Source organism: Triticum urartu, chromosome 5A (genome assembly GCF_056163025.1).
Source record: "Triticum urartu cultivar PI428250 chromosome 5A, HENAU_Tu73, whole genome shotgun sequence".
Classification (NCBI taxonomy): domain Eukaryota; kingdom Viridiplantae; phylum Streptophyta; class Magnoliopsida; order Poales; family Poaceae; genus Triticum; species Triticum urartu.
In genome coordinates, this window is record NC_141877.1 from 383923647 (window position 1) to 383941803 (window position 18157).

At 44.6% G+C, this 18157-nt stretch overlaps 2 protein-coding genes and 1 long non-coding RNA gene across 5 annotated transcripts; 1 reads left to right on the forward strand and 2 right to left on the reverse strand.

Moving 5' to 3' along the window:
* Nucleotides 1–3904: 3904 nt before the first annotated feature.
* LOC125530717 (Leucine-rich repeat transmembrane protein kinase) lies at nt 3905–13484 on the forward strand. 2 transcript variants are annotated; one of them, XM_048695116.2, is made up of 24 exons: nt 3905–4577; nt 5074–5209; nt 5369–5440; nt 5567–5635; nt 6457–6528; nt 6616–6687; nt 6777–6848; nt 6932–7003; nt 7092–7163; nt 7280–7351; nt 7428–7499; nt 7630–7701; nt 7792–7857; nt 8352–8417; nt 8510–8548; nt 8658–8713; nt 9076–9455; nt 9553–9748; nt 9944–10108; nt 10666–10784; nt 10874–11084; nt 11172–11406; nt 12054–12204; nt 12982–13484. In XM_048695116.2, the coding sequence occupies exons 1-24, from the start codon at nt 4442–4444 to the stop codon at nt 13342–13344; spliced, it is 3036 nt and encodes a 1011-aa protein (XP_048551073.1). In that variant the 5' UTR covers nt 3905–4441; the 3' UTR covers nt 13345–13484. The 2 variants fall into 2 exon arrangements, with proteins under 2 accessions (XP_048551073.1, XP_048551074.1); XM_048695117.2 differs by lacking the exon at nt 8510–8548.
* LOC125530719 (uncharacterized) lies at nt 5025–6047 on the reverse strand. 2 transcript variants are annotated; one of them, XR_007292980.2, is made up of 3 exons: nt 5911–6047; nt 5340–5438; nt 5025–5270 (listed from the first exon to the last, which is right to left on the reverse strand). It is a non-coding gene; the product is annotated as an uncharacterized LOC125530719 (long non-coding RNA). The 2 variants fall into 2 exon arrangements; XR_015604690.1 differs by lacking the exon at nt 5911–6047 and adding an exon at nt 5571–5700.
* Nucleotides 13485–13790: 306 nt separating the features above from the next.
* Nucleotides 13791–16755, reverse strand: NADK3 (NAD(H) kinase 3). Its single transcript, XM_048695119.2, has 5 exons — nt 15732–16755; nt 14821–15066; nt 14577–14657; nt 14278–14429; nt 13791–14205 (listed from the first exon to the last, which is right to left on the reverse strand). The coding sequence occupies exons 1-5, from the start codon at nt 16110–16112 to the stop codon at nt 13830–13832; spliced, it is 1236 nt and encodes a 411-aa protein (XP_048551076.2). The 5' UTR covers nt 16113–16755; the 3' UTR covers nt 13791–13829.
* Between the last annotated feature and the right edge of the window lie 1402 nt (nt 16756–18157).

Below are 18157 nucleotides of genomic sequence, written 5' to 3' on the forward strand. Positions count from 1 at the left end.
TATCCACCATTACAAAGTAGAGATATTTAATGTTGCAATGGATTAACAAGTCATAGAGTTGAATGGTCGATTTAGTTCCCCATCAACCGAACTCCAATCTTTGTTCATTCTTGGATCCGAGACATGGCACCTTCAAAAAGTCAAAGGTATGCATGCTGCTGAAAAATTCTCCTACAAATTTTTCCAGTCAAAAAGGAGATCAGTTGGAGTGTGAGCTGCCACATTTCCAACTAGGTACACTCAATTATCCAGAGATCTATGTACACCACTTGCTGACTTGATAAAAATGATGGGTAAGCCGGAAAGGAAAATCTTCAGATTATTCAATGGTTGATAGGTTATTACGAACACTTATAACTCTTCCGAAGTGAACTGGAACAACAGAGCTGGCCTTTCTTTTTTTCCTATGAGGGGAAAACTAACGACTATTTATCAACTGTCAAGGTAATACAAAGAACACGAGAAGTAAAAAAAATACATCTAGATCCATAGACCACCTAGCAACGATTACAAACATTGGAGCGAGTCGAAGGCACGCCGTCATCATCGCCCCTTCCTCATCGGAACCGGGCAAACCTTATTGTAGTAGACACATCTTTGAACTAAAATTCAAGACGGTTTTCTTCACCAATATGCACAGCAGTCCATTGATAAGGAACTAGCAACCATGTTTAGCTCTGGAAAAATTATCGAGACCTTTGATCTTCACGATCGTAAAGCCTAAGATATATAATTCTCATTTGCATTGCAGAACAATGAGCATGTTTTGATTATTTAGACCTTGACATATTTACTATGCAATGTCTACTCCAATCTCTTGCTCGGTCCTTGCGTCTATAATCTGAAAATACGGCAAAAGGATGCACATGTGTTCATATCATCATTCACTGCAGCTAGAAGGAAGAATCGGGACGGATCTTTCATTCCTGGTCGATTTATGATAAGATGTCGATCAATGGCAAGATATGAGTGCATTGACAATCGTTGCGATGATTATTCCGTGACAGAGACACAGTTGAACCACCAAGCAGCTGCCGATTCGACAGGGCCTACACCATTAAGTAGTAGAGCTTTCTTTGACTAGTGACTTTTCCCATATCCAGTCCAAGGAGCGGATGATGTTAATTAGGTCTTCGACGGCAACAGTGCACTAATAAGCTACTAACATGAAGACATACCAAGTTCATCTGCTCTTGGAGCCTCCACTGCTCTGTTTGGTCCCTGCACCTGAACCGTCCACTCGCCTGGCCATCGACTGTTCTTAGAGCAATTGTAACGTGCCGATCTATTTTGTCCGCGCGTGTCGTCTCTATTTGATCGTCGTAGATATAAAAGTCGCCTAATGCGCCGATTCAAACGGACGAATGTCTGCTTTTCGCTCGCCTGCCGATCCATTCCTGACCCAAATTTAGGTCTTATTTGTGTCAGCGACACGAAGTGGACATGCGTGATGCGTACCTACTCCTCCCCTGGCCCACCAGTCGGTGGCATGTTGGTCATTTTCTTCCATCCCTATCGACAACAAGCCCTCGCCAGCTCACCCCGTCGCCTTCGCCGCCCAGTTCCAGTGTCCCTACCAGCAGTCTGCGCCCAGCCGCCCACACACATCTCCCCCGCACACCGCCACCTCCCACGTCGCCGCCACCACCGCCTCGCCGCTGGTCCACCGCAGCTTCCCACCCCCCTCCCACCCCGACGTCGTCGCCAGCATCAAGTCCCCCCCCCCCCCCGTGGCCCTGCGTCGCCGCGCTCGCCTGACGCCGCCAGGCCAGCTACCTGGTCCACGGGAGGCGCGCGTCTCTTCGCCGGCCAACTTCTTCGACGACGCCCACAAGTGTTCGACAGTTTGCCCCCAAGGTACAAATGGACTCCGCCGACGAGTTCTTTTTCCACAATTTTCTCTGCGACTCCGACGATTCCTCATCCGATGATGAGGAGATGGTGGCTGTTGTGTTGGTCCATGACCACCTTAATAGGCAGCGGCCGTTGTTTCGGGGCTCGATCCCGGGGCACACTCCAGTGTTGAATCGCAATCGCAACCGAGAGAACGACCATTTTCTTCTTTGGAAGGACTACTTTGAGACAGCCAACCCGCTGTTCAAACATCACCAATTCCGGTGGCATTTGCATATGGCTAGGCATGTTTTCAACCGTATTCGAGAGGGGGTGATCGGATACAATAAGTATTTCGAGTGTAAGGAGGATGTCCTTAGAAAGATTGGCTTCTCACCTTATCAAAAATGCACTGCAGTTATCCGGATGCTTGCACACAGAGTGCCCGGTGATCTCACTGATGAGTACGTCTGTATGAGCGAGTCTACGTGCCTAGAGTCCATGTACAGGTTCTGTAAGGTTGTGATTGCAGTGTTTGGCCCTGAGTACTTGAGAGAGCCGACTGCTGAAGATACAACCCGCTTGTTGGCGATCAATGCCAACAAGGGCATCCTAGGGATACTTGGCAGTATAGACTGCATGCACTGGGAGTGGAAGAACTGCCCTTCTGCCTGGCAAGGGCAGTATAGGGGCCATGTCAGGGTTTGCACTTTCATACTTGAGACCGTGGCCTCACAAGATCTCTGGATCTGACACTTTTTCTTTGGCATGGCCGGATCGCACAATGATATCAACGTGCTTCAACGTTGGCCGGTGTTTGCAAGGCTTGCCCAAGCCAATAGCCCGCCGGTGAATGTTAACATCAACGGTTACAACTACAACAAAGGATACTACCTAGCTGACGGTATCTATCCTAAGTGAACCACTACTGTGAAGACAATCTCCAACCCTATCGAAGAGATGAGGAAAATATTTGTCCAAGAGCAAGAGGGTGCTAGGAAGGATGTCGAGCGTGCCTTTGGTGTTCTGCAATCTCGATGGGGTATTGTTCGGTATCCTGGTAGAACTTTGAGCACCAAGAAGTTGTGGGAGGTGATGACTGCTTGTGTGATCATGCACAATATGGTCGTAGAGGATGGGCGTCCAGAATGTATTTACAATCAAGGGTTTCAGTTTCAGAATGACAATGTTGTGCCTGAGCATGGAGGAGGAGCAGCAACGTTTGCACAATTCATCCAATTTCATCATCAAATGCGTGATTCAGAAACTCACATTTAGCCGCAAGATGATTTGGTTGAATATATGTGGGCTCATGTTGAAACCAATAGATGTATCTTTTTTTAAATGTATTTGAAACAATTTAATTTTTACTCGGTTTTGTAAACTATATTTATTTGGGTTGTGAAACTATGATATATTTGTTTACTTGTGAAACTATACAAAATGTGTGTATATTTGTTGAGAAACGACAGCAAGCCGGCCACACGGGCTAATATGGGTCAGCGCGTTAGATGCACTGCCGACCCAAATTAAAAACAGGGCGGACACCGAACGGGCCCTCAAAAATATGGGTTACCAATTCAAGTTGCCAAAAAAAAGTTGCCATCGTGGTAAGTTTGTGTGGCGAGGTGATTTTCCCTCCAAAAATAAAAGATGGTGAGGCGATTGTGTAGATGGTGGTCATGGGCATGTCTTGCACATGCGGACCCAGTGTTGACCAAGATGGTCAGAGGCTGACTTGGACCAGGGCGAGCCGCCAGGCTGGAGAAGAGGTATTACTACTACAACATTACACGGGCGATGGAGACGGCAACAACGGCGACGGCCCATGTCGACCTCGATGCTGAATGCCTTTTTTTATTTGCATCGCAGGGGGTTGGGGGACCTTGATAAATGCTGCGCGAGAAAAACATGCCAGATCTGATGCTCCAAGACAAAGACGCCCATGAGGCCGGGCAGCACCTCTGGGGTAAAATCCATAGCTATTTACACGAGAATCTCTTCCATGTGAACCAGAAACAGTTCTCTGAACTCATTCCCATAGGCAGGTAACATGATTAAAAAGTTTCAGGGCAATATATTAGGGGAAAAAAGAGGCCAGAATTAGAAACGACCCAAAGAAGAGCAAGCAAGAGAATAAAACTCCAGCCCGCCCAACAACGACACAGCGTCGTATACGGCAAAAAAACAGTACTGGGACGACGCGGGCCTTCTATTTTTGCGAGTTTTCACAGCTCGCGGCCGACCCAGGTCCACGTTCTGCGCAGGGCACGGGACGGCAGTACCAAAACAAGTGCAACTGTGCGTACTCGCGGAGCAATGCGGGCACAGTCTGAGGGCCTGAACCATGCCGGAGAAAATCAGAAAAGTTAAGACGCACTGCGCCCCTGGGAGAAGAGAGGGAAAAGTAAAGACGCACTGCACTCGCTCGGAAAATTGGAAAGATCCTGGACGGACTTGGACTGCTTCCTTTTTGCATAGAAAGGAGCCAAGTCACTCCACTCATCCTCTCCCGAGAGTCTGAGACGGACCTCGCCACTGCCATTGCGCTCCACTTGGACTAGGAACATCAGCTGGCGTGGTTGGACCTTGGAGCTGGAGGAGAGAGATGGGGGCGCGGAGGATGCCATGCGCATGCGGCTGGAGACTGCTCTTCTTCCTTGGGCTGCTTGCCGAGGTCCATGGCTCTTCGTCTCCAGGGGTTGATGCCCTCCCTCCTACCTCTAGGCTCTTCCCTGCTGAAGGTACGTGTGCTCAGCACCTGCAAATGCATTGCTCCATCTCTGCCATCGGGCGATTCCCCTCCCCTCTCCTCCGCGTTCGGCTCGCTGGTTTAGAAAGAGAGATGACTGTGATAAGCAGAGCATGTCTTTTGCTTCCCAGGCTTAATTTGCCTGCTCTTTTCTCCTCATCCTTCCCTTTTTTCGTCCCTTTGCTTCTCCCATTTTGGTCTTCTTTGCTTGGGACTGTTAGATGAGTTCTGCAAAAAGAACGAATCACTGCCTCACTTTAGTTCAAGAATACATGCAAAAAAATCTCTAAACAACAGAGGAAGATCGAGAATCTTGGATATCTTTTCTTCCAAAGGAATGCAAACCCTGTAGCAACAAGTACTGTAGGCTACTGCTTTGCTGTGTGCTTCCTTCCTCCGCGTACAAGTGGATGTAAATGTAATGGAGAAGAAGGATGTGCTCAAGCCGTGTTCATGATTCTTTTCTTTCCTTTTTGCAATTCTTGCAGTGCGCACTCTTCGCCGGATCGCGGTGAATATGGGAATATCGCATTGGAACTTCTCCGCCAATCCGTGTGGCTCCGGCGGCGGCTTGGAGTGTGACTGCTCCTTCGACAACAATACCATGTGCCATGCCACTGAGATGTATGTATGCATGCATGACTCCTTGGCGCTTCTCACCTTCTTGTAAAACATTAGGGGATACCTGTAAAATTGATCTTACTAGACTAGAACTGAGCAGATCATGCTGACATATTTCTGTGCTCTAACATACCTTTTGCGCTGTTCCGAACATCTTCGCAGATTCCTCAGGGGCCAGAACTTCACCGGCCAGCTCCCACCAGATTTTGCTGATCTCCCTAATCTCCTCCAGCTGTAAGTACTAAACAGCCAGTCAAACTAATCCAAGCCTTGTCAAAAAAATTCAGTCTAAGCCATAAACTTATTAAGGTGTTTCTCAAGAGAATAATAACACCATGATTCCATATTACAATGTTGCAGAGACCTAAGCAGGAGCTTGTTCCATGGCACGGTGCCTGACCGGTGGGCCCGGATGAAGTTGCAAGGACTGTGAGTGGCCTCGCCCTTCACCTTACCCATTGTTATCTTTGAGTGAGTAGTACAGCAAAATGTAGCATGTGGAGCTATTTTGGACTATCCAAGAAAAATATGCCACTAGAAATGTTTACATTTTGGGTGGAACTGGTGAAGGCACGGTCCCCATCTTATCTATGGAGCGTGACTGGAATGTCGGCATGCAAAGCATCTCAGATGCCAACAAATTAGGCTACTCCCAAGCACGGTTTTCAAAATGCCAGGCATCTTTTGTGCAGTGCTCTACCAACCTTTTTAGCAGTGCAGAATATAGTCTAGGATGAATCCATGAAGAATAAAATCAAGCAATAAGCAGCATTTTCATCGCCGCCGTCTTGTCGATGCGTTAAAATTGCTAGTCTTCTAACCAGGCCATAGGGGAGATGAGATCCATGACGATGCCCTTAATTTCATTTACGAGACCTGGTTTAGTATAGCACGGAAATCATTCCCCAAAAGTATATTAAGAAAGCTTGTTTAGTCATAAACGACAAGTAAACAAGGGAACAGAGAAAAATCATCAATTATATGCATGCCTTATGTTTGGAAAGAAGATTGATAAACTAGTCCATATTAACAAGATTATGTTTTACATCAACGGAAAAACTAAACTGGACAAGCATGCAATAATGTGAAATACATTTTTATAAATCAAATTTCTACTTGTTCCCTATGATTAGAATTTCAATTATTTCCGCGTGTTAAGCCACAAAATTTTGCATAATTATAAGAAACGGAAAGCCGTAAAACAGAATTATGCAGCATGTCATTCATCTGTTCATGCCAAAGTCCTGCAGGTCACTAATGGGAAACAGATTGTCAGGGCCTTTTCCCATGGCTCTTACGAGAATCACAACCTTGACTAACCTGTAAGCAAGAAATTTGGTGAAAACAACTTCGATTCTCTACTTTTGAGTTCTCTTTTCTAACTACAATCTGAAAATTATAATCCGAAGGAGCATTGAAGCAAATGAGTTCCGTGGGCAAATCCCAGCTGAAATTGGGCATCTCACGCAACTGGAGAAGCTGTGAGTATTTTGCTTTGTACAGCAGGCAAGAGTTGCTGGTATTTGGTGAACATAGTTCCTTATGGCCTAACCTATATATCTTCGCTCAGGATAATATCAACCAACGAGTTCACTGGACCCCTGCCGGCTGCTCTTTCCTTGCTGACCAATTTGACCGACTTGTAAGGATACTAAGATCTTTGTTTTTCCCTGTTGCCTACTACAGACTCATTTTGTAATGTTCAGCTATTGAATCTCCTAACAGAAGGATTTCTGGAAACAATTTATCTGGGAGAGTTCCTGATTTCTTGGCTAAACTGACAAAGCTTGGAAAACTGTAAGTTGGAAAGATCATGACAGAACAGATTGGAAATCCACAGATACCCAAGTATGTTATTTATTAAAGGGGATTTCTCATGATGCAGGCAAATCGAAGGATCTTTGCTGGAAGGGCCTATTCCCCCGGGCTTATCCAAATTGACAAACCTTTCTGATCTGTACGATGACAAATGTTTGAGATTTTCGTAATTCCAGCTGCACCATGCAATTTATTTATTGGGTAGAAGTGTTAAACTAAAGCGGAAATTTCTTGTTGCATTTTTCTGTTAACCAGGAGAATTAGTGATCTGAGAGGCAGTGGATCAGTTTTCCCGGATCTAAGAGGAATGCAATCGATGAAAGCATTGTAAGTTCAAATCTGCTGAGTTTCCAGGCTTTTTGTACATAGGTTCTCATATACATATGAATTTTTGTATATATAGGGTCCTTAGGAATTGTTCAATCAGCGGAGGAATCCCTTCTTACATATGGAGCATGGAAAATCTCACGCATCTGTAAGTTCATCACGTTGGTTCCATGTATAGACTATAGATCAATGCAGCGTGTTGGGGGTACACATAAAATATGTCAGCACTAAATGTACTCGTTGTTGACATGTTTTTATCATCAATGTTCTCTATGCAGGGATCTGAGCTTTAATGAACTGACCGGAAAAGTAACAGATTCGTTCACTAATAGGGGAACCGTAGATTACATGTAAGTTGGTATTTACAATAAATTGAACTGGGCATGCTATTTTATTTGGGCTACTTTCCTGAATGCACCTCAACAAAAACAATCTTGCAGATATCTAACTGGAAATTCACTCACTGGGAACATACCTGATTGGCTATTGCGAAGCAACAGCATTGTGTAAGTTCATGCGTACATGCACACTCTAAATATGCATCGCTCTTAGATGCTAATACTTGCAGATATCCATGAAATTCTATCACATATTTTCCTTTTCCTGAATCTTCTAAAAGCTGTCATAAAAGTTCAGAACGTAAGAGTTAACATCTCTAAGATATAAAGTATTATTAGGTGTTGATGTCCAATTCATTCATGACGGGAAAAAACCTATAAGATGTTTTTCTTGATCACAAGCAACCGCAGTTAGCATTTCCTTAGAAATTATTTAGACGTGCCTCTATCTGCTCCGTCGGCTAAACAGGCATGCCTCTATCTGCTCTGTCTGTTAAATAATTCTGTTGGCTGCATAACAAAATAGCTATGCCCATACATGAATCTTAAAGCTTAAGAGAATGTAATATGACTGCTAGTGCTATGATTGAATCTGTAACAGTCTGAACTCAGAAAATTCTTACTTGATATAATTAAATTTACCATTAAACTATCAAATGCAGGGACCTCTCTTTTAATAATTTCACGATTGGGAGCTCAGGTCGTCCTACTCAATGTCAAGGGAGCGCGTAAGAAATCTGTATCAGAATTTCTGAGTTTTTTCCCGTCACAACACTTGTGGAGATAATTAAATAGTTCCATGTGACTCTTCAATTTGCAGCAATCTAGTGGAGAGTTATTCACCTGAAATGAACAGTTTGTAAGATTATTTATCATGTTGCTTCAAAAGACTAAAGAACTTTCGACCAACAGACCAATCCAGACATAATAACATCTTTTACTCTGGGTGATTCTACCTTTTTGTGCAGAAATAATGTCCAGCCATGCTTGAAGAAGAACTTCCCATGTGCTTCGAATGGACAATGTGAGTTGATGCCCAGTATTTATTTTTCCGCAGTTGCTTCTGACCACCAACGAATGGGAAGAACAAACAGATGTTTGTTGACGCTTTTCATACCGGCGCTCATGATTGTGAAAAACAAGACTAGCTTTACCAATGAATCAGAATAAGTTACAAATCGCTATTACTAGATTGTAAAATTATCAGGATAAACTCTAAAGAAACACAAGCAACAAGATAACTCACAAGGATGTAATTAGATCCTATGCAAAAGTTCATTGGTGTTAAGCACATAAGCCAAAACACTAAAAAAAATCTGTAACACAGAAGCCAAACAGAGATGACCATTGAAGCTGTATGTAATACTGTTCTACGCATTTTCACAGACAGATCGTCCTTGCATATCAATTGTGGAGACAAAGAAGCAATTGTCAATGGCGTAAAATATGAAGGTGACACCACACCAAAAGGTGCTTCCATGTTGTATGTAAGCCCAGACTCAAACTGGGCATTCAGCAGCACTGGGAACTTCATGGACGACAACATCAATGATGACAACTACATTGCGTCAAGCACATCAAAACTGACCATGCCCAACTCCAAGCTGTATGCAAAAGCGCGCCTTTCTCCTCTTTCGCTCACATATTATGGGCTTTGTATGCATAATGGGAGCTACACAGTTAAACTCCATTTTGCCGAAATTATATTCACCAATGACAGCACATACCGCAGCCTTGGCAAAAGAAAATTCAATGTGTTCATACAGGTATGAGCAGATAGGCAGATATTCGATCTTTTACATTTTAATAATAGCTGTATCTTGTTAGCTCCTGCGATAGTAACAAGATATTGTATGGTCTCAGGGAAGAATGGTGCTAGAGGATTTTGATATTGAGCAATCTGCTGGTGGGGCTGGAAAGCTAGTCATCAAGACTTTCACAGCATATGTCACAAATCATACACTGAAGATTCAATTCTATTGGGCAGGAAGAGGGACAACAGGCATTCCATATAGAGGATTTTATGGCCCTCTAATATCTGCAATATCAGTAACTCCAAGTATGTCATTTTTTAACACATTATTTCTGAATTTTGCATAATGTGCTCCCTTAATCACTGTGGGCAAGGGTACAGCATTTAACAAGGAACAGCACATGACGGCATCCTCTGACTTCTTGCATTACAATTTTTCAAGGAGAAATACTCTATTCTTTAATGATCTGGTGATTTTGGTTTATGTGTGTTCATACTCAGACTTCCAGATTCCTTTGGCTGTTGAACCTCCCCAAACTGGGAGTAGAACGAAAATTTCAAGGACATCTAAAGCTTTGCTGATTGGAGGCCCAATTATTGCGATATTCACTGCTCTTGTTGTTGGTATCTGGATTAAGCGACGACGGAAGAACTTGGTGAATCAAGGTGCTATAAATATATTTGAATCAACCTTTTTCTATTTATATACCCAATGATAAGAAGGACAGGCCTGGCACAGTGGTGAAGTTCTCCCCACCTGTGCCAAGAGGTCTTGGGTTCGACGCAGCCTCTCTGCATTGCACTGTGTAGGGGTAAGGCTTGCCTCGTATAATCCTTTCCCAGACCCCACCTGGTGTGGGAGCTTCCAGCACTGGGTCTGTTCTTTATACCTTCAATGAGAAACTAGTGCCTATCTTTCACTTTGCTTCACCATTCATACGCACCATCTACAGCATCTCTCTACTTTCCACTTCTCAGCAGAACAAGCAATAGCAAGATGACTACTACTCCCTCCGTCCCAAAATAAGTGTCTCAACTTTGTACTAACTTTATCCGCCCCAAATAAGTGTCTTAACTTTAGTACGACTTTGTACTGAAGTTATTACAAAGTTGAGACACTTATTTTGGGACAGAGGGAGTATATAACAATATAAAACTAGTGGAGATCATAATCTAAAACTATACATTCTGAACATTTCTGACCATATGGTAACTTTTATTAGATCTCCGGGCACTTGACCTCCAAATTGGCTCATTTACCTTGAGACAAATCAAAGCAGCAACGAGAAACTTTGATCCAGCCAACAAGATTGGCGAAGGTGGTTTTGGTTCGGTTTACAAGGTCAGTGTTCGCTCTCTCCCATGCTTAAATTCTACAAACCCAAGTTAAACTACACGATTCTTATAACAAAACATTGTTTGTGCTAGCAGGGTTTGTTGTCCGATGGCACCATTATTGCTGTCAAACAGCTATCATCAAAGTCCAAGCAAGGGAATCGTGAATTTGTGAATGAGATTGGCATGATATCTGCACTCCAGCATCCAAACCTTGTCAGGCTGTATGGCTGTTGTACAGAAGGAAACCAGCTCTTGCTAGTTTACGAGTACATGGAAAATAATTGCCTTGCACGTGCTCTCTTTGGTAATCCTACTTCCTATATTTCTTGGTGCTCCCGCTAACTAGTGTTGCATGTTAGAACTCATGAATAATTTGTATTGTGCGATCCAGTTGAAGAATATAGACTGGCATTGGATTGGCCAACGAGACGTAAGATTTGCCTGGGAATAGCAAGGGGTCTGGCATATCTGCATGAGGAGTCTGCAATAAGGATTGTGCACCGAGATATCAAGGCTAGCAATATACTGCTTGACAAAGATTTGGATGCTAAGATCTCAGATTTTGGTCTAGCAAAGCTTAATGAAGATGGTCACACCCACATAAGCACAAAAGTAGCTGGAACAATGTAAGTACTTTCAATTACATACTTTTTTTCCAAAATGCAAAATTCTATCCACACATTCCCATTTGATATATATAACAAAACGATAAGAAGATAAAGCAGTTAAAAGTAAACTAATAGTGAAGTGATGAACAATACTTCCTCCGGCTCTATATACATGGTGTCCTCGTTTTTGTGATTTAACTTTGACCATAATTTGGCCAATTAATACATTAGGAACTTTTTTCGAATATGAATTCAATGATATAATTTTTATGGCACATAACCAACGTTTCGTTGGTCAAATTGATGGTCAAGGTTGAATCTCGAAATATGTGGGCATCATATAAACAGGGACGGAGGGAGTATAACATTTACCTCTGGCAAACATACAGAACATCCATAGAAATAAAAGTTAACATCAGGTAAGCTGGTCAGAAACCCGCATAAATGTAGGACCTGTTGGCTGTCCTGCATGCATACATAAATGACAAAAAAATGCAATCAACTCTGGATTAACATTTTCCATGCAATGGGATGCTTAAAAGGTAGTATTCTTAATTTTTCATTCAAACAACTATTGATGGATATTACTTTTCGGCATATCTTTCTAAATAATTCCATTTACCTGCACAGTTTACAGCTGATTGATTATTTTATCATTCTTGCAGTGGATACATGGCTCCTGAGTATGCAATGCGTGGTTATTTAACAGACAAAGCTGATGTTTACAGTTTTGGGGTTGTTGCTTTGGAAATCGTGAGTGGAAAAAGCAACACAAACTACAGGCCAAAGGAAGATTTTGTTTATCTTCTCGATTGGGTAACTTCTAAACCTTCGTCCCCCTTTCGCAATAATATGGACCATACTGAATAGACTCATATATGTTCACCTCACATCCAGAGCAATTAATAAGTGCCTCCGACAAATATTTGTGTAAACAAAAAACAGTTAGACACACTGTCAGCGTAATAGGGCATAAATCATAGTTTTATTTAACATGTGTAATATAAACTTACTACTTGAACGGTAACATGGCTCTTAGCCTTCTGTCCCTTACAACCAAACCTCTCCTGGACACATACAAAATCTGCCCAAATTTCTGTTAGATATGGATGAATTTGATCTAACCTCTAATTTAGAACTCTGGTAAATAATTTGGTCACCATGTAGAGGCATGGATGCTAGTTGACAACATCAGATTATGGAAATTTTTATGCTTTCAGAATCAGTTCGCGTTAATATAGTACTCCCTCCGTCTGGAAATACTTGTCATCAAAATGAATAAAAGGGGATGTATCTAGATGTATTTTAGTTCTAGATACAACCCTTTTTGTCCATTTTGATGACGAGTATTTTCGGATGGAGGGAGTAGAATTGAAATCACAAATTGTTAAAACTCATGATCTTTGCCTCTAGGGAAACAAATTAAGAATGTCATTTGAGAAAATAGTTGAAGGAAACTGTATAATTTTCATGTAGGGGGGTGCGCTGTAGTGAAACAAAATGCTAAACTCTGACAGTTCATGCTTTATTCTCGCATACATACCTTGAACGCTGTAAGGAAGAGGCTAATTGCGTCTCTCAAATGTGTTCCAGGCTTGTGTTTTACATGAGAGAGGAACTCTCCTGGAGCTGGTAGATCCAGACTTAGGATCCAATTACTCAACAGAAGAGGCACTCCTCATGCTGAATGTGGCTCTCTTATGCACCAACGCAGCACCAACACTTAGACCAAAGATGTCCAACGCGGTGAGCCTGCTCGAGGGCCATACCCCCCTGCAACCCTTCCTATCAGAACTCAGCCTTGCTGCAAACAGCCTGAGCTCAAGTGGGCTACGCAGAAACTTCTGGGAAAATCCAAGTGAGAGCCAGAGCATAACGGCACAAGTATCATGTAACAACACCAGTGACTCGTCATCTTTAGATGTTGATGGTAGCTTGAGACATTTTGCGACTTAAATGTTAGATGTATTTCAGATCTGTACACCTGTAAGAACCACTAGGGCTAGGCCACTATGTCTATTCTGGCAGTAAAATGTAGCTACTAACATAAAAATGCCTAATTCTACTAAGAATGCAAAGTACTCACTGCTTCAGAACTGCTGGAAGGATAAGATTATTAAGATTCTGACAAAACACTATCTCTAATCTAAACTCTGACGGTCTAATGTTGCTTTTGCTTCAAAAAGGGTAAACTACAAAATCACCATCTACTATTTCGTTTGATATCGCAAATTAAGTCTATTGTATATAACGATATGTTTATATATTACACCCTCTGTTCATTAGTATAAGACCTTTTGGCAGTTTAATTTGAACTGCCAAAACGTCTTATATTAATGAACAGAGGTAGTAGTTTAAAGTACTCAAGAACTCCACTTGCCTCAAAGATCATGCCAGATCAATAAGCAGTCAAGCATCAGAACAGTGATACAGTTATTTCATTATAAAGATGCCTGCTTTAACAGATATTCTGGTAAAATAACTTTTAAGACTGGAGCATCTGAGGAGATCTCAAGTGTATCCCCATGCTGGATTGGATATGTTACATGAGAACCATCAATATACACAGCACCCTCTTGATTGTACCAAACAACAAGCATATGTTGCTCTTGCTTAACTAATCCATGCAGCAGTGGTTTGTCGGCATCCGTTGGTGAAATGGGCTCCCTTATCATATACTGAAGCTCACGACTTGATATTGGCATCATAAATCCTCCTGCTGATAGCATGGCAGCAGTTGATCCAGTAGCTGTTGCGACCCTGAGACCACTTGATCTAGAATTAATCAAACGTGAGGTCTCCCCATTGCTTCTTTTTCTGAAATGGTAATGCCAGTTAGAATTGATCACAGAAGTCATCAATATTTACAGAAAGGCTCAAAGTCAGTACCTTAATGAGAAGCGCGACACACTTGCCGGACAGGGGTGTGACACCAATATATCATTCAGAGCATAAGTCAGTAGCTGGGATCCATTTAGTTTCACTGATATTCTTGACAGCTCTGAATAGTGTCTACTGCCAGCAAGGGTTGCGTCAAGTATCTGAGAATATGTCATGTTCAAGAGAACAGTAACATTCAAGAAATTCAGTAAATGTTCCGACGCTATAACAGAAAGCAGAGTGGTGTGATTTCTGTAAGAAAATGAATTGAGATCCCCAAGCAAGAAGACTAGGCAACAGCGACATACCTGCTCGAAGTTCCAGGCAGTAGCTGCACAAAGATATCCGGTGCTTCTTCTTGCATCAAATTCCTCAGTTAACTCATCAACCTGCATGGAGTTATAAAACCATACACATACACATCAAGCACATGTATAACCATTAGTCTGCTTAGAAGCGTGCAAAGAAGAACATATGCAAATGTAGTCAACAAGCATTGCTAATGTGATTGGTTTCAATAGATGATTATTGTCAATCATGGAAAGAACTAACCTCATCAGAACAAGTAGGATCCGAATTAACACCTAAAATGGGAATCGAGCTATCCAAAAAATGGCTAGCCCGTAAAAGTGTGCCATCACCACCAACAGTAATAACAAGATCCACATCACGTATTGGATTTGTCAAATGATTTCGCTGCACTGAGATCCAGTCAAGGGGCTTGCGCTGTAGTATACTCTTACAGAGATTGATTGTGTCCTTGTGGACTCTGCATCGATCATCCAGATAACTTAAGATCTGCAGCAAGACATTAAATTGACGATAAGAGGCACGAAACCCTTAATTCATGTCGGTAAAAATGGTTATGCAGCAAGAAAGTGGGAAATGAAACTTGTTAGATTCAGCTAGTTATGCAACTTTTCCCAGTAGTACTAACAGATGTTGATTTGACAAGCAAGATGGCAGATTTCTCAATAACGGACAGTAATTGAGGCTGAGATCCAACTGGAAGTCCACATTGTAGCCTAGCAAGGACTCCTGGTACCCACCAGTTCATACAACACAGCGCCTAGAGTCCTAGTCACTGGCCAGAGCTCATACTCCATACATGTATTTCAACAAACAGCTGGTGTGCTCCGTGCCAGCACATGGAAAGATCAAACCACATGTATTGTAACTAAAATGGAGATGAAAAAACAAACAGCCAGACGCCAAAGACGCTCACAGACAACAATGGATCAGCGCAAGCACGGTCCTTGAAAAAACATCGGTTCACCAGCGCAAGTTCACGATTTCTGAACGACTAGGTGAACTCCACTCCACCACCGATTTATCCCAATGGGCCGCCGGAGCACGGGAACTTGGGAGTCAACGGGGAACCCCCTCGGACGCATCGACAACCATGAACGCCGGCGTAACCAAGGTTTCTCGAAAGGGAGAGGGTGGGCGAGACATGTGCGGACCTTGGGGTTGGCGGCGCGCGGCGGCGGAGGCGGTGGCGGGAAGGTGAGGGAGGAGGCGCCGGAGAGAGGGCGCGGAGGGTAGACATCGAAGGGCTTGAGGTAGAGGAGCACGCGGCGGCGCGCCATTGGAACAGGGGAGAGGACACGGCCACCTCGCTGGTGGCTCGGCTCCCTCCGGAAGGTTTCCGTCCGGACGCTCAGCACTACACGTGTAATAAGGCCAACTCCACCGCACGACCTCAAACGGACGTCCGATTTGTTCAGATTCTGTACATTTCGAATGACAATGGGTGGCAGAACGAACATACATGTCCGAATAGGGTTGGAGGCGCCAAACGCACCAAATGACCTTAAAATGTCCGTCTCAGCCGCACGCCTCATCCGCCCGTGAGCTCGCGCTCTCGCTCTGTCGGTGCGGCCGCCGCTGCCAAGCTCGTCTGCCTTCGCGCCCGCTCACTCCCGCCCGCTCGCCGTCGCCACCCCGCCGCCCCACGCCTCGCGCGTGCGTTGCCGGCCGGCGCGCCGCGCCCGCGCCCCGCTCGCGCTGCGCCGCGGCCTGCCCGCCCAGTGCCCTCGCTCCCGCGTGGCCGCGCTCGCCGACACGCGCCCCGCTCGCCCCGCGCACCTCCTCGCCCCGATCGCCCCGCGCACCTCCTCGCCGACGCGCGCCCCGCTCGCCCCGACCGGCAGCCCCGCGCACCTCCTGCCGACGCGCCCTCGCACCCCCGCCTGCCGTCGCGCTCCCCGCTCCCCCCCCGAGCCCTCGCGCCCGGCCGGTGCCGCAACCACCAGCGGCCGCGCGCGCTTGCCGGGTGCGGCCTCGCCACGCCCGCTCGCGTCGCCCGCGCGCGCCTCGCCTCGCCCCGCTGCCGTCCTTCCCTGCTCCGGCCGACGCCGCGCCGCTCCGGTCAAAGCGCCAGTGGCTGGCATGCGTGCTTGTGCCCTGCTCCGGCGGCGTCGACGAGCTATGCAAGGAACAGTGCAAATGGAGGAGAGAAAGAGGGGATGGGTGGGTGGTTGGGTGGGTCCCTCTGCTTTCAATGACAGGGGGCAGACCCATGTGCAGACGAACACAGCGGACAGCAGGGACGCAAAAAACGTCCAGCTCGTGTCCGCTTTTGCCTCAAAACGAGACCAACTTTGGTCCAGGGCTGGGGTGAAACGGACACGAAACGGACGAAAAAGCAAAATGGGGTCTGCCGCTGGGTCGTCTGATTTGTCTGTTTTACCCCAAACGGACAGGGGCGGATAGGATAGGGTCACGCGGTGGAGATGGCCTAACGACGCCTGCAGTGATAGTACGCCTTCAAAGTCTTTTTTTTCAACACAGATCAGAGCATAAGTCCCGTAAAACGGCCCATTCCGGAAAGAAAAATAGAGGGGGCTGGTACATTTCGGCCTTCCTGTCGCATATGTTCAGTTTCCCCTCCCTTCCGATTTGTCGTTTTCTTTATCTTTCGCGCTAGTTGGTGGAAGGTACATTTTCGATCCGTGCTTCCCGCCTCCCCCCGCCGCCGCCACCGTCGTCGTTGATCTCCTCGGTCCCATGCCTTCTCGCTTCGTCACACCCCCAATCGACAGAATGAAGCACCCGTAGCCACCGCCCATCGATTTGCATGCCTCGCCAACCCCATCGGTGCCGCCTCGACCTTCTGCGCCTCCCGTGGCTGGCTTCCCAGCCGCCGGCATGAAGTGGAAGCGACAGGGTAAACATCGTCCATGGAGTCTTCCCCACCGTCGTGTGCTACTTCTTAAGTTTGCGTTGATTTTTCCCTTGAAGAGGAAAGGATGATGCAGCAAAGTAGAGATAAGTATTTTCCTCAGTTAAGAATCAAGGTATCAATCCAATAGGAGGCACAAACAAGTCCCTAATATATGCATCTGCACAAACTAACAAACACTTCCACACAACGCGAAAAGGGGGTTGTCAATCCCTTCACGGTCACTTTGCAAAAAGTGAGATCTAATAAAGATAGATATAAAAGATAAGTAAATAATAAAATAAAGTAAATATAAATAAATTACAGCAAAGTATTTTTGGATTTTTAGTTTTATAGATCTGAAAATAATATTATGGAAAATAGACCCGGAGGGCCATAGGTTTTACTAGAGGCTTCTCTCTTGAAGATAACATACGATGGATAAACAAATTATTGTTGAGCAATTGATAGAAAAGCGCAAAGTTATGACGATATCTAAGGCAATGATCATGAATATAGGCATCACGTCCGTGACAAGTAGACCGGCTCCTGCCTGCATCTACTACTATTACTCCACACATCGACCGAATCATACCTGCATCTAGAGTATTAAGTTCATAAGAACAGAGTAACACATTAAGCAAAATGACATGATGTAGAGGGATAAACTCAAACAATATGATATAAACCTCATCTTTTTATTCTTAATGGCAACAATACAATACG

Coding starts and splice junctions, on each gene's coding strand:
- NADK3 (XM_048695119.2), bottom strand. CDS start 16,112: ATGAGGCGTGCGGCTGAGACGGACATTTTAAGGTCATTTGGTGCGTTT. Junction 14,658..14,820: donor ATCCTACTTGTTCTGATGAG/GTTAGTTCTTTC, acceptor AACTCCATGCAG/GTTGATGAGTTAACTGAGGA. Junction 14,430..14,576: donor CTGCCTGGAACTTCGAGCAG/GTATGTCGCTGT, acceptor ACATATTCTCAG/ATACTTGACGCAACCCTTGC.
- LOC125530717 (XM_048695116.2), top strand. CDS start 4,442: ATGGGGGCGCGGAGGATGCCATGCGCATGCGGCTGGAGACTGCTCTTC. Junction 5,441..5,566: donor CTCCCTAATCTCCTCCAGCT/GTAAGTACTAAA, acceptor ACAATGTTGCAG/AGACCTAAGCAGGAGCTTGT. Junction 7,858..8,351: donor TTGCGAAGCAACAGCATTGT/GTAAGTTCATGC, acceptor TATCAAATGCAG/GGACCTCTCTTTTAATAATT.